The sequence below is a fragment of the Brachyhypopomus gauderio genome, chromosome 15 (assembly GCF_052324685.1).
Source record: "Brachyhypopomus gauderio isolate BG-103 chromosome 15, BGAUD_0.2, whole genome shotgun sequence".
NCBI classification, from domain to species: domain Eukaryota; kingdom Metazoa; phylum Chordata; class Actinopteri; order Gymnotiformes; family Hypopomidae; genus Brachyhypopomus; species Brachyhypopomus gauderio.
In genome coordinates this window covers 9,763,788-9,778,722 of record NC_135225.1, presented here as the reverse complement: position 1 = coordinate 9,778,722, position 14,935 = coordinate 9,763,788, and the positions used below count along the sequence as shown (strand labels likewise).

The 14,935-nt window shown below is 43.8% G+C and overlaps 1 protein-coding gene across 7 annotated transcripts in view; it reads left to right on the top strand.

The window, feature by feature from the left end:
• cpeb3 (cytoplasmic polyadenylation element binding protein 3) overlaps positions 1 to 14,684 on the top strand; it is a 35,268-nt gene extending 20,584 nt beyond the window's left edge. For all 7 annotated transcript variants that reach the window (XM_076975282.1, XM_076975287.1, XM_076975286.1 and 4 more), the window contains 5 exons: positions 444 to 533; positions 6,414 to 6,532; positions 6,712 to 6,826; positions 7,144 to 7,325; positions 9,217 to 14,684. In XM_076975282.1, coding sequence (XP_076831397.1) covers positions 444 to 533; positions 6,414 to 6,532; positions 6,712 to 6,826; positions 7,144 to 7,325; positions 9,217 to 9,444 — 734 coding nt within the window. In that variant the 3' untranslated portion in view covers positions 9,445 to 14,684. The remainder of the gene's footprint in view (positions 1 to 443; positions 534 to 6,413; positions 6,533 to 6,711; positions 6,827 to 7,143; positions 7,326 to 9,216) is intronic.
• Positions 14,685 to 14,935: the final 251 nt, after the last annotated feature.

The following is a 14,935-nucleotide window of genomic DNA, read 5'->3' as shown; positions in this document are numbered from 1 at the left end:
AGTCTGGTGCTAGAATAGTCAGCACCTCCAACTCTGTCGTGGTTCTGTTTCTGCGATGAGCACAGTAGTGTGTGTGTGTGTGTCTGTGCGCGCGCGCAAGAGATCACATGAGCTGCTACTAGAGTGGTGCGTGTGCGTGCGTGTGTGGTGCACGTCATTCAAAAAGTGCCCCAGTGATCTGGCAATCTAGTACACAGATTGTGAAATGAGACACACAGATGGACACTCGGGCTCCTTCCAGAAGTGTCTCATGACACAATGAGGTCAGCATTAGGCGAGAGGCTTGACCCTTGGTCAGGATGACGGTTGGCGTGCGGCCCCTGCACTGACTGCCCAAGGCCCCGACAGTCGACTGCATCCCTGGCTGTGACCGATGATGTATTTTGATCATGTCTGGACTATGTTGGGTTTGTCCTAAATAACCATTCCTCCTTCCTCCGTAGATGAGATCACTAACAGTTTCCGTCGCTATGGACACCTGGTGGTAGACTGGCCCCACAAAGCAGAGAGCAAGTCCTATTTCCCTCCCAAAGGTGAGCCCCCCGACCCAGCAGCCCAGCGCCGTCTTCCTGTGTCTTTGTCCACCCGGCTGAACCAATCAGCATGCTGGCCACGCCCCTGGAGAGGAGGCGGCTCGTGTGGGTGCCGGTGTGACTCGCTACGTCCAGCTCGTCGATCTTTCTTGGAAACCACGACAAACGCAATTTGAGTAATTTGAGTGCCTCGTTTCCCACTGACTTTCTGCTTTGCCAAATGCAGCCTGTCCCGTGGCAGTGACATGTCCAGGCACATCTGAGCGAGTGTGAAGCTCAGATACACACACACACACACACACACACACACACACACACACACACACACACACACACACACATACATGCGTGTGCTGCCCCTCCCCTTTGACGTGTGCACATACACGGGTACATGCGCGGATAGCCTGCAGGTGCAGCTTGGACGGAGTGTGTGTGTGTGTGTGTGTGTGTGTGCCAGGCCGGAGCCTTTGTCATCAGCAGGCATACTGCCCCCTACTGACCCATCAGTCAAATGGAGGAAACCGTTCAAACGGAGATCTGGATGAGAGGCACATTTTTCAGGCTGAGGATAATATGTTGCATCTGGTGAAGGCCTGAATACCCTGCCAGTTACACACACACACACTCCTCCTCTCTCTCTCTCTTTCTCACACACACAAACACACACTCACGACCTCACTTTGGAATTCAGCAGCTCTGCTAAAATAGCTGCACAGCGCTCTGGGGTAGTGTGGAGACGGCAGTGTCCTTGTGGGGGTGTGGTTGGGTGGGACGTGGGTGGGTGTGAGCGCTCTGGGACTAGTGTGTGATGGAGGTGCACTGAACCCCGTCCTAAACGCTTCTCACTTCTCCCTATAGGGATTCTGCATAAAGCCTCATGTGCCCTAGTAGATAATGATAACTAGAATAGCTCTCTAGGTGGGTGGGTGCCAAGCCTCCAGGCCTTTTTAATATGGGCGGAGATTGATGACCATTGGACATGTCCGCACATCTGCTGATGACTGATTAATGGAGGAGGAGTGGTGGACACGTGTGCCCCCCACACACACCCTGCGCTCTTGTGCGTGGGGAGTGTGTGTGTGAGCAAGCGTGCGCATGTGTCTCCATGAATCGTCAGCAGACGTGCAGCCGTGTGTGTGTTCAGAGCCTGCAGGCAGGGCGGAGGGAGGACGCGGGTGTCCTCCGTGCGGTGTGTAGGATCGGCTCCGTCGTACAGCCCACGTGGCCACGCTCCACTGAGTCAGAGTGCGGCTGTGTGCCGTTGTGGCAGTGCGTGACTCGTCACACTGGTTTCCTATGCGGTAGTGTCTGCTCATGTATGGGTATATATTCTGTGTGTGTGTGTGTGTGTGTGTGTGTGTGTGTGTGTGTGTGTGTGTGTGTGTGTGTGTGTGTGTGTGTGTGTGTGTGTGTGTGTGTCAGTAAGGAGATGGAAAAGACACCGTGTGTGGAGGATGGGTTTGAAGGCAGGCCCCAGAGACCACACGTTAGTTTGGGTTTGCGCCGTCTTGCTCAGGTTCACAGGTTCTGGAGTCCCATTTGTTTCAGCTTGGCTTCTAACTTGCTGCCTGCTGAAATGTGCTGTGTGTGAAGGCACCGGCGAAGGTGGCGGGCGTCCTCTGGAACTTTCTGTTTCACTTTTGTGGGCCATTGTGACAGCATTTGCAGCAGGGAACCAGACGTGTCCCTCGCCTTTCTTCCTTGTTTTGGTCTCCAGACGTCCAGCTCGGCTGTGTGTGACTGCATTACTGCGACATCCTCACAGTGCCTGTGGCAGCAGGGCCCTTAGTCACACTGGGCTGCCGTGTGTGCCTACTGACTAATACTCATACAACATTATGTGCACTTATGTTAACCTGCGCTGATTCTGACTCTTCTGCTGTTCAGATGGTTCGTGTTTTTAAGCAGGTCATTATGATTTCAGTCCAGTTGACTGAGGTGATCCTGTTCTGTATGGTCATTATTAATGTAGGCACTTTGAGTTCTCTTAACATAGCACACACTTTGTAGTAAGTCTAATTACATTTGACCAGATGCATTTTCTTAGTAAGGTTATTCTGAAGATTTAATCTTCTGTACTATTTTAAAATTCTCCTACCTATAGTAAATGATTTCTTAACAATCGCATTTAAATAGCTTTGTACATTTTCCTGTAGCTAGAAAGGCATGTTTTGTGATGAATGTGCAAAGGCAGAATATCCTGCCTACGCAGTTTCTGTAGCCATTTGAGGAAGACGTGTAGCTATATGGAAGAGCAGCGTTGTGCGTTGCACGACTGCATGTGACCTTCCGACAGAACCGGTCTGTTCATCAAGAAACGGGTCACTACGTACGTAGCCGGGATTACGTTAGTCACCGTCAGCAGGTCTGGTAGCGGCCATCACCTCATGACTCTAGTTTAGCACCATTACAGGCTGCGGGCTGGATGTCTGCCTGACTCGACCCAAGCGTCCCTCTCCTTTCTTCTCTCTCTCATTCTTTGAGATTTCTTTCATCCAGTTTATTTCCCTTCATTAAGCTTTACTGAAAGCTGACTGAAAAAAAAATTAAGCTCCATTTTCTTAAGATTTATGGACGATTCTAGATTGCGATTCACATTTTCAGTCCTTACATAATGCAACTGGAAAAGGAAAACTTAACCCAAAGTTTGTGTTAGTTATTTTTTCATAGATTGGGCTTTGGATGTACAGAAAGAATAATCGGCACAATCTACAGCAGGCTAGTGAAAAAAGTGCATTTTATACAACTAAATTTTTCAAGCCGAAAAACAATATAAGAAACATTTTGAGGAGTAGCTTTCTGAGTAGTTTTCCCTGATATGAAACGCTACTATATTAGATTGGTGTGGTGTGTAACAGCGCTATAAAATGAAGCAGACGCGGCCTTTAGCAGCCGTGAGGGGTGTTGGAGGGCCGCTTGGGTTAGTCCTAGCCTATATCTCCTAACATTCATCCTGCTGCTCCTACAGGATTTACTACACACTTTACATTCTTTTATTACACATTTGACTCTTCAAATCCATCACAGCTCCATTTACACTTAGCTTTGTGTTTACTTTACTTTTAGTTTCTTTCTGGGTTTTTTGCCCTTTTCTGTTGAGCCTGTATCTCTTTCTCTGTCCCTCATAATCTACCCGTGTGTTTGTACCTCGCTAATTTTATTTTACCTTGCAATCTTCATATTTCAGTCCTACTTTGCTTTGTACTACTTTGCTACTTTGAGTTTGTCTAACGGTTATCGGACTCGTCATGATGTCTTTAGTGATATCACTATGGGCTTTTCTACGAGCTTTTTTCTCTGTTAATTGCTGCTTGTTTTAATCGTTATGTGTTTGTGTTTAACATTCTCGATTATCACATTGATTATCAACTAACTTGATAATCAACTGTAATCGCATTAAAATATCAATTCGAATGATCAGAATAAATAGTGAAAATACCCCAGCTTTGCCAAAATAATTAAAATATATTTATGTGTAGAGTTTAATTAAAAAATAGCAATATTAATTTGGATACAATGAAATGGTGATGGCAGAATATTTGATGGTATTTTATCAGCAGATGAACCTGCCCAATTTGCTTTTTGCAAATGTTTTTGTATGCATATGGCAGTGTGGGTTTGGATGGGTCACTCATAAATATGCATGATGGTTTTGGCCAATAAAAAAAGAAAAAAACGGGCTGATAATGAGTAATAAAACACTCTGGGTTTATCTGAAAGCAGGATACATAAAAAATATGAATATGGGAGTTTAATACAAAAATCAGTAAACATGTTAATCTCCAATATATAAATACCTCAGCAGGCTGCATGTTAGGTTACTGACACGTAATTAAAAAAATTACTTGTGGTCTTTATCATGCAAATCTTCAGAATGTTTTGTATTTCACAAGACTGCAGCTGTGTAAACGGCTTCACTGCAGCTCCGTTGCCTTCAGGAAGCTGTTGTCTGTGGCCAGGCTGTGTTCAGTGGTCGTGTCGTTCAGTTCATTGTGTTTACAAATCACCATGACCAGGCAGTTCCTGAATTTTATATATAATCTGTTTTTCTATTCTGTATTTGGCCTGTTGGCACTGTAGATTTAAGCTTCTCTCCCTCCCCACCTAGCACATGATTTAGTCTCTGTAGATGGGGTCCAGTGTCCACTGCAGTCACTCATAAATCCAGTGACGTGAGCGTGAGGCAGCTGAAGACACGTATGCTGTCTGTCCCCTTTGTTCAGTGGGCTGATGCTTGGCTCAGACATCTTGTTTCTCGCTGGGACGACCTCAGCCGAGCTCTGCTGCAGACGCGCTCCATGTTATCATATGCAGTTTCAAAAATGAGAATAAAAAAAAAAACAACTCTGCATTATTAATTATAATTGAACAGAAATGTATTTCTACTGGGTTTGTATTTTAGATTTTAGTTTTCAAACATATTAATCAAGGAGAAAATGAACTTTAAAAAAAGCAACAGTGTTCACTACTATTTGCTGTAGAAGATGCTTTTGTTTTGGCGTGTGTGTGTGTGTGTGAGAGAGAGAGAGCAGGAGGGTCAGGGCAGTGTTTGAACTAAGGTTGTCAGTTGCCTAAGGCTCCTATGAGTCAGGAGATGAACACAAATGGGATTATTGTGTACGTTATATTCTTAAGTGTATATATAAATACATTATTTATGTTAAACATGTCTGTCATCTGCTACTGTAGCAATTGTTTTCAGGAATGTTAATACACCCCTGATGGTCGTAGTGGTCTGTTCCATGTGTTTATGTAATTATGTCTCTTAAATGACTGTAGACCGGTCCTGTTCTTTCGTCTAGAGTTCCAAAATGGCCAAATCCGCCCCTGTGTGCGTGTGTGCGTGTGTGCGCACATACATGTGTGTTTGCATGTGTGGGAGTGTGTGCAGTCTCAGCTCTGAGGAGGATGGACCAACCCTGCTGTAAACAGTAACCCAGCTGTTGTCCTAGCACATATTCTATGGTTTTAGTGTTGCTGCAGTTGGGCGGTGCCTCACTGGGTTGTTTGGGCTGCTCACAGAAGTACATGTGAACCCCCTGCTCTCACAAGGTAGTGTGTGTGTGTGTGTGTGTGTGTGTGAGCGCAGCAGTAGGGTGTTGAGGGTGTGGGGTTTTGACAGAACACCATGTCCTTCCTAAGATGCCAAGTCACCTTTCTTCTTGCTGTTAGCTCTCCGCACCGCTTCAAACACCAACTCTCCCACCTCCTTGCCTGCTTCTCACACACACACACACTCACAGAACACGGTGTTCTTTTATTCCTGTGTACCACTCTGCTGTCTTGGCTTTCATCCTCAGTCTTTTAGAGGAGAAACACGCGCACACACGCGCACACATTCTCTCGCAACCCCCCCCCCCCCCCCCCCCTCTCTTTTGGACCTGGCCATAAACTTGCTCTTCCTATCAGACTGCACTCTGAATGGGACTGGCCCAGCCTGGCCCGTGCCGTTCCTCTGTCCTCCAAGCGTCCTGGGCGTGTCTGTCGCACTGCATTCGTACTGAGCACAGACGGCTCTCTGAGATCAGCAGGGCCAGGATAGCGTGAGCAGCATGTCCTGTGGATCAGTAGGCCATTGTCTTGAGTTCACATCAGGCAGCCAGTCTTTCTAGGGGTGTTGCTGATACTTGCATGAGTGGAGACCTCTTCAGATGGATGTTTGTGTAACCAACACAGAAGCTGGACTGTCAGGATTTATAGAACCTTCTTATTATTATTTGTGTTCTTCATATTATCCTCATATGTTGATTGAAGACAGGAGATAGAGGGAGGATTTAGTCGTGGGTTCATTAAACCTGTTGTGGATAAATGGCTCTTGACCCATCTTGACTCATTCATCCCCAATCTTGCTCCCTGACCCCTGACCCCCGGCCTGTGCAGGCTATGCCTTCCTGCTGTTTCAGGAGGAGAGCTCCGTGCAGGCTCTCATCGACGCTTGCATTGAGGAAGACGGAAAGCTGTACTTATGTGTCTCCAGCCCCACAATCAAAGATAAGCCAGTGAGTTTAATAACCGTAACGGTGTTGCTATACACTCCACACTTGTAAATAAACTCCACATGCTACAGAAGGCAGAGACCCCACGATTGTTCTTGTTAAATTGTATTACGTTACATTTATAAAATGTTTACTTGTTATTTGTGCTGTGCGTAACTGTGTTCAACCATCTTGTCCCCCAGGTCCAAATCCGTCCATGGAATCTGAGTGACAGTGACTTTGTGATGGATGGTTCTCAGCCTCTGGACCCCCGCAAGACCATCTTCGTGGGAGGGGTCCCGCGGCCTCTGCGTGCAGGTAAGAGACAATCGAGACGAGAAAAGATCGTCCCCAGACTTCCGTAAAAGTCCTGGAGCCTGGCAGCCGAGCTCTGCTAGTAAGCAGGGTGTTAGTTTCCCACCACCTGGGATCTTGCTCTGAGCAGTTGCCAACCACACTTTTTAGTGTTTAATTACTACACTACTAAACTTTCCAGTGTTTAGTCAAATGACTTTGTGTGTGTGTGTGTGTGTGTGTGTGTGTGTGTGTGTGTGTGTGTGTGTGTGTGTGTGTGTGTGTGTGTGTGTGTGTGTGTGTGTGTGTGTGTGTGTGTGTGTGTGTGTGTGTGTGTGTAGTGGAGTTGGCCATGATTATGGACAGGCTGTATGGGGGTGTGTGCTATGCTGGCATCGACACTGATCCTGAGTTAAAATACCCCAAGGGGGCGGGCCGAGTAGCTTTCTCCAATCAGCAGAGCTACATCGCCGCCATTAGCGCTCGATTCGTTCAGCTGCAACACAACGACATTGACAAACGGGTGAGTATAGCAACATTATTCACGTGTTGTGTGTTTTGCTGTTCTTTACTCTTACTGTTGATGTCGCAAGATTGAAATGTTTTTTTTTTTTTTTACACAACATTAATGACTTTTTTCAAAACTCAACCCATTATAGTAAAGGTGCATTCTGACTGTATGCACATGCACATATGTGTGTGTGCGTGTGCACGTGTGTGCATGCCCAGGAATGGGGATAGACGGTCTGTATGCCGGTGTGCTGGTGTCTGTACCACTCCTGAGCTGCAGTACCCCGTGGTTTACAGAGATGGGAGAGCCCAGGCCATTGGGCTCCGAGCTCTGCTTTTTCCGGCCAGTTCTTCTGCCTGCCATATTATCCCATTCCGACAATACAAACGGAAACCCTGAACCAGGCCGTGTAATCATCATGACCACTGGTCTAGAGCACTGCCAGCCATTTGAAGTCTCAGACACCGTCTAGCTAATTATAGGCCTTTTTTTTTCTTCTTCTTACATCCATATCCACTGGAAGGGGTAGCTATTTTCGGCATGTTGTCCTGCAGGGATAGCTGTGACCATGCGAAGCCCGACACTCTGCCAAGGTGGTCGGACGCGGTTGAGGCTGTGTGCACGCTTGCGTGCGCGAGTGTGGCCCCTTCTGCATGGATGTATCTACAGTCAGCTGCGTCTCCAGCCGTGGCAGTCTGTGTTCACTTAGCAGAATGGTGTTCGTGCAGAATTCCCACTTAATTCTCAGCTTGGACCAAAACAAGTTGCCAACCTGGCAACCCAGACCGGTTCTGACTGCAGGCTCCTGCAGAGAGCGTCAGACCCGCGTCACATTCCACGCTGCACCTGACCGCGGGGGGGTTTGGCTTCCATGTTTCTCATTTCTTTTGGCTCGGTTGTGATGACTCTGTGGGGGCCGGATTTGATCTTTGAGGTGTGTTATTTAAGGGAAGGCTGAGTGCAATTACTTTTGGTGCAGCTGTGCGCCATTTAGCGAGGAAGGGGACCCTGACATTTCACGTGGCCTTGTGATTGGACGGTCAGGCCAGACTGTCATCTGTGCACTTAGACCATCATCTGAGGGATGGAGAGGAATTCTCAGCTTCAATTCATTTAATTAGTTTGCTTGTATAGGCGCCCACATTTAGAATTATGGAGGGATTTTGGTGAATATAGAGGAGAATGTTCAAGCCTCTTAATAGGCTACAGGATAGAAGATGGGTAGATAAAGATGTTTTTCCACACGAAACCTGAACATATCGAGTTTGTGCTCACATTTATACTTGCATTGAGAAGTTGAGAATGAGGGCAGCTGCAGAGACTGTAGCTTCTCACTGATCCAGGAAAACGACGTTTCAGATACTGTACTTAATTTACATCCTGGCAGATCCTATTTCAGGAACGACTTTTGTAATCTTGTCTTGTGCTTTGTCACAAAAATGTACTTGTTACTCATTAAAGGGCAAAGTCGATGCTTCGCTTCATTGCCAACAATGTTAAGCAACAGTCCCATACCAAACAGTTCCAGTCGTTAACAAGTTTGGTGTTGTGATGATAATACAGCAGTGTATGTGATTTTCAGTGCCTCTCTGCAATGTGAATCTGTGCATTTTCAGGCAGGTCACCCTTTCTGTATGTAGCATACAAAATGGTTACGCGAGGGGCGTGTCGAGTGCTTACGCGAGGGGCGTGTCGATACGCGAGGGGCGTGTCGATACACGAGGGGCGTGTCGAGTGCTTACGCGAGGGGCGTGTCGATACGCGAGGGGCGTGTCGAGTGCTTACGCGAGGGGCGTGTCGATACACGAGGGGCGTGTCGAGTGCTTACGCGAAAGTCGTACTTCTGCCGTCTGCTGCCCACCCCTTCTGCGCTGTATGCGGTAACCGCCGTCTCTGTGCCCAGGTGGAGGTGAAGCCCTACGTGCTGGACGATCAGATGTGTGACGAGTGCCAGGGGGCTCGCTGCGGGGGCAAGTTCGCGCCCTTCTTCTGTGCCAACGTCACCTGCCTGCAGTACTACTGCGAGTACTGCTGGGCCAGCATCCACTCCCGCGCCGGGCGCGAATTCCACAAACCACTGGTTAAAGAGGGAGGGGACCGCCCTCGCCACGTATCCTTCCGCTGGAGCTGATGGGGGCAGGGTCACAGCCCCCCCACCCCCTGCCCCGTTCCTGTCCCGCCCATGGCCGAGCCCCCTCTCCTTCCCAGTCAACCAACTAACCACCACCAGTCATGACGACACGGAGCGACTATGACGGAAGATAACATGGGTCTTTTATCTTCTTTTGTTTTTTTTTAGAAACAAAAAAAATAATCACAGCTGTTAACATCTTTGCCCACTATATTCTCTGCTAATGAACATTCAAACAAATAAGAATTTTGAGTCTTTTTGCTCAGACATTGCACTTTGGCACACGTACACAGACCACACTTAATGTTAGCTAGGTTGTGAGAATACTGTTGTTTTTCAAGCTTATTTTGGTTTTCGTTTGATTTGGTCAGTGATCCCTATAGGATACCATTAGACAAGAGTGAGACTACACACACACACACACACATATGCACACCTACAAAATCACCTATATATATATTTATTTTAAAAAAAAGAATATATATATATATATTTTTTTTATATCTGTCTATAAACATAGATAATTAATTTTGGATTTTTGTGAAAGGAGCATGCACTTATTTTCAAAAAAGTAGAGAAGATAGAAGAGTGCCCCTAATAGAAAATGAGGGAGACAAAAAAAGTATTACCAAAGGTGAAGCATATTAATTCATTACGTAAACCAGATATAGGTGGCATAAGATGTAGCAAAGTTCTCTAATTGACATTCTGTAGTTAAAACAAACAAAAAAAATTTTCACCCAAATTAGATCATTTACCATTTTTTGCTTTCCATGTTGACAATAGTACTATTAATACCTCATGTGCGCAATCAGATTTTTTCTTTTCTAATAATTTTTAGGCTTTTATTTTTTTTTGTTGTTGTATTATTTTAGTGTTATGTACATGTAATGCTGCAATAGCTTTTGCTGCTAAATCCGTGGTATATGAACCTATACCATAGTACTCTATTCAGGCTAGGGGGTGGATAAGAAAGAGTGGGCACCTGGTCCTGATGCTGACAGGTTAACCGGAGAGGGGGGGGCCTCCCCATCACCACGTTCAGTGGCCATGATGTCCCCCTCCAGCCCTGCATGTTCATCCCAGTCAGGTCGCTGCATGCAATAGAACTGTAGTATCAAGTCTACTATTCAACACGGCCCACTTTGCACACCGTAGATGAACTCCGAGCATGACTCCGGACGGGAGAGAGGCGGAGGGTGGAAGCCCACCTCCTGCGGCTGAGATCATCTTGCTGATCGCGTAGAGGTTTGAGAGCGTGACGAGATGCCTGAACTGCAGTTCTGAGTTAAAAGGCTTAGATGTAGGATAGCCTTCACACAACCTGTCCCTAATAGGTGAAGAACATTTTTTTCAGTGGTTGTTGATATAATTGTGCAATTTTTTATACAGTATATAGTTAGGTTTGAGTATGCCTAGAACTGTGATTCGCTTCAACTGTTATTGATGTCTAACATAAGTCCTGTGAAACTTCATGACTAGTGTATACAGTACACACCAACACACACAGTACACACCAACACAGTCTCTTCCCTGTCTGTCCCTTCCACATGTATGTGTGTGTATATGTACATATATATTTGTGTGTGTGTGTGTGTGTATGTGTGTGTATATATATATATATATATACACACACACACACACCACACACTTTTGCTAGTTCTCACTCATGATGCAGAGGAAAAAAAAAGGTTTGCTTGACTCTGAATAACAGGAATTCTCTTTGTCTAACATTGACTCATCACCCCCCCTCCCCGCAAACAAAAAGAAGAAAATTTTTAAAAAATCACCAAAGAGCTCTCATAGTCTACAATCAAACCACAAACACTGCATCATCACCTTTACAAGAACTTTGTGTCAGGCCATGTAACTTATCCTGTTAAACTAGCCTGACTAGCAAGGTGATTAGAAGAAGAGAATGTTTTCTTTTTTTAAAAGGAAGGAACAGAAATCCTGCAATGGTGATGTGTGGTAGAGCTCCTTCAAAAGCCCACAGTGAAAGTTCAAACCTTGTGGTTCTAGGGCATTGGATTCACCTTGCCAGAATCTTGTGTGCACGCTGCATTTATATACCGATTTTCCTGCAAAGCTTGAAGAATAGAAACAACCTGCTAATAACGATGGTGGATATTTTTTTAAATAAAAAAAGTTTATTGTATGGACATGTGAGGGTGGATTGAGAGGGCGGGGCTTATGGAAAAATGTAATGAAACCAAGTATAGGCTGCTGTGATTGGAGGAAAATCGCAGTTTGTTGAGAGTGAGTTTGGAGGCTTAGCAACACTGGGCTGTTGAACACATGGCAGGTGTAGGGATGGTCTTGGTGACTCCTCCTCCAACACACCGCGAGCAGGTCATGTTTGTACCATCCCTGTTCTGGCTTGTGTAGTGGTTTTTCTCATGCTGGTGAACCTTGCAGCCCCATGTCTTGGGTTTTTAGTCATAAACTGTCAGCTTTAGGATGGAACATTTGTTCATAGAAAATGGTGTAAACAAAAACTTTTTTTTATCGATGGAGAAAAACCCAGAAAACGAAACCGAGTAATAATGAGTATCTGTATGGCTGTGGATTCTGGGTGGTTTTGTGATATTTCCTTCCCTGTCCAGAAGTGTTTTCTATATTTGTTCCTTTTTCTGTAATAGACATTTGTTATGCACTACTCTTTATATCTGGATGGTTAGCTATCAGTCAGCTATTTTTTTTTTGTTGTTGAGAGAGGAAAAAAAAACCAGAAAATGTGTGCTTTCTGACTGACATGATCTTTTGCAATACCTCAATTTTGAAATATAGGAGAGAAATTGATATTTTCTAAGTAAGTTTATTCAAATACAAAATATATATTAATTTAAATTTGCAAGAAAATGATTTAACAGATGGTAATTTTATTTTTGTCATGTTTATTTACTTTTATTTTTAATTTTATTTTTTGAAAAATAAAAGCAACTGAAGGATCTAGAGCTTTATATAATATAGTCATAGTTAGCTGAAGTGTAGTCTATCTTAAAACCGCAGATTCCCTGCCCTCATGACGACAGTGACAGTATTAAAAATGAGTTCTTAACAAGTCCCATCCCCCACCAAAAATACGAAAACGTGAAACAACAAAAGATAGAAAAAGAGAAAAAAATAATTGTGGAATCAAAAGTCTATTAGGTGCTTAGAAAGTCAACTAAAGATATTCCCTTTTTTGTATGTTTATAATCAGTCGTTTACTATGCTGACCAGTGAAATGAATCTTTTGTTTATTTTTTAAGGAATTTTTTATGTTTGTGTTACCCATTTGTTCCTCTAATTGTTAACCAAACAGTTTAAGCTAAAGTGATCTTTGAGGGTTATTGGAAAATGGATTGAAAGAGAGAAAAAGAGAGAATGTTATTTTTTAAAAAAAGAGATGCTAAATGTTTCAACTGTAACTTGATTGAAAGCCCCCCAAGGTGCATCATGGGTATGGTGGCCTTCTCTTCACCTAAGACTTGAATTAGTCCCATTTTTTTAAGGCTATAACCTCGATTCTTTGTTGTAATGTGCAATACTGTTTGTACTGTTTGTAAAAAAGAAAAAAAAAGAAAAGAAAAAGAGGCATAAATCTTTATTGCAGATTTATTTTCATTGCAAGCATTGTGATTCACTAAAATCATTTTCTACTGTGTATTTACCTACTCTACATGCTAGTACCTTCCAGTGGTAATGTAGCCTTTGTACTGAGAAATTTTTCATTATTTTTAGAGATTTTTGCAAAAAAAAAGAGGAATTAAAACATTTACATATTTTTCTTTTTTATTTCATATTTCTTTACAAACTTATTTCTCAACCATTAATATTAGCTATTTCTGGGGGAGACTTTCATATCTGGTCAATGTCATTAATATTATTTTGTATTTTTACTTGGAATAAATTAATTTTATGATGCTAATTCTTAAAAACCTTTTTTTTTCTTTTTGTTCATTTTATGACGCTGAAAACCTTTGTAATGTTACTAAAGTGTCTAGACTTTTTGAAATGCAGAGCTTTGTGTTAACTTGCTGATGTCGCTTACATTAGTGTGACTGATCTAAAGCATGGGGACGACAATTAGTAAAAGAATCAAAATGATGCCTGGTAATGTAAAGTGATTTGGCAATGTATTCAATGAATGGGCAATAAAATGAAAGGACAGAAAGGAGTAAACTTACCCGAGGTGAATGTTGTAATGCAACGGGGGCTGGATAGTACAATTGCTAGAACTTTAACTGCTTTCACTTAAGGCCCACTTTTGTACTGTAAAGGCTCACTTCTGCTGCCAAAGGGGATGTCCCAAGGCCTTTGGGGAAGCGTTGCTCCTCCCGTTATCCTACCAATGCTCCGCGTAGATGCTTACAGCACCCGTAGCAGCATGGGGTGGACCAAGGCCAGCAAAATGTTCTAATACCTTGCATGAATGGACATCATGGTTGCAGATGTTTAGGTATTGGTCCTGCAGCACTTCATCCATCACAGCATTTTGTATCTGTAATGAAGCCCCCGATGACTGGCATGCCCGTTCCGTTAGTGCCCCGTTTCGTCAGAGCTCCAGCAGTGGTGGTGTGGCAAACCCTTTGGTGCCAATGTCAACGTCAGTGGGAGTGTTCCTTCAGGCTTGCCTTTTTGGGCCCGTTAGTTTTGGTCTTTTACTAATCTTGATCTTGCTCCCTAACCTGCCGATGTCCTCCTCTTGATTTAGTATTGGGTCTTTTTTCTGCATACCATCGAGTATTTATTTTTTACTTAATCATCACACTGCATCCATTTGTGTACCCCTTGTAATAAAATGACCTTACTGTTATAATCGATAGGGTCACTAAACAGTTGGCGGGAGACGAGAGCGTGATGAAGAAAAGCCGTGTGGTGATGGCCGTTTCACATAATCTCTGTAGTTGTCTATATATTTTGTGTAACACTAGATTTGAGTAGTATTTACTCACCTGTGCTTCATGGCCATTCTCTGTGGGCACACCTATAGCCCACCCAATCATGTTGTGATCTCCAAAAAGCTAATATATACACATATAATATATACACAGATTGATTTTTCTTTTTTTTTTTTAATTTATTTTAATTTATAACTAATGACAGGTTCTATCATGACAAGGTTTTGGGATTGTTGACTTGGACCTGTGCTTGTCTAATGTTGTAGTTAAACTGTGATTAAACAAAACAAAAAAAAAAACCATGGAGGGCAATGCTGCTATTGCTTACAACTTGCTTCAAGTTTGTAGTTCCAACCTTCATTATTTTCCCCTTTTCTGTACTAATAAGCAGATCTTATTAAACATAGTTGTATGATGCTGTGAAATGTCGTCTTTTGCATGGCCTCCATCAAAACACTTGTGTCTGCTGTGCATGCACTGTGAGTAAAACACAGTGAATGGTTTGCTATTAAACTTCTAATAGCAAGGTCTGCAGCCAGAATCCTATATGCCTCTTGGAGTTTGTGCTTTCGTGTACACAGGGTAATGTACAGTGTGTGGTTTAG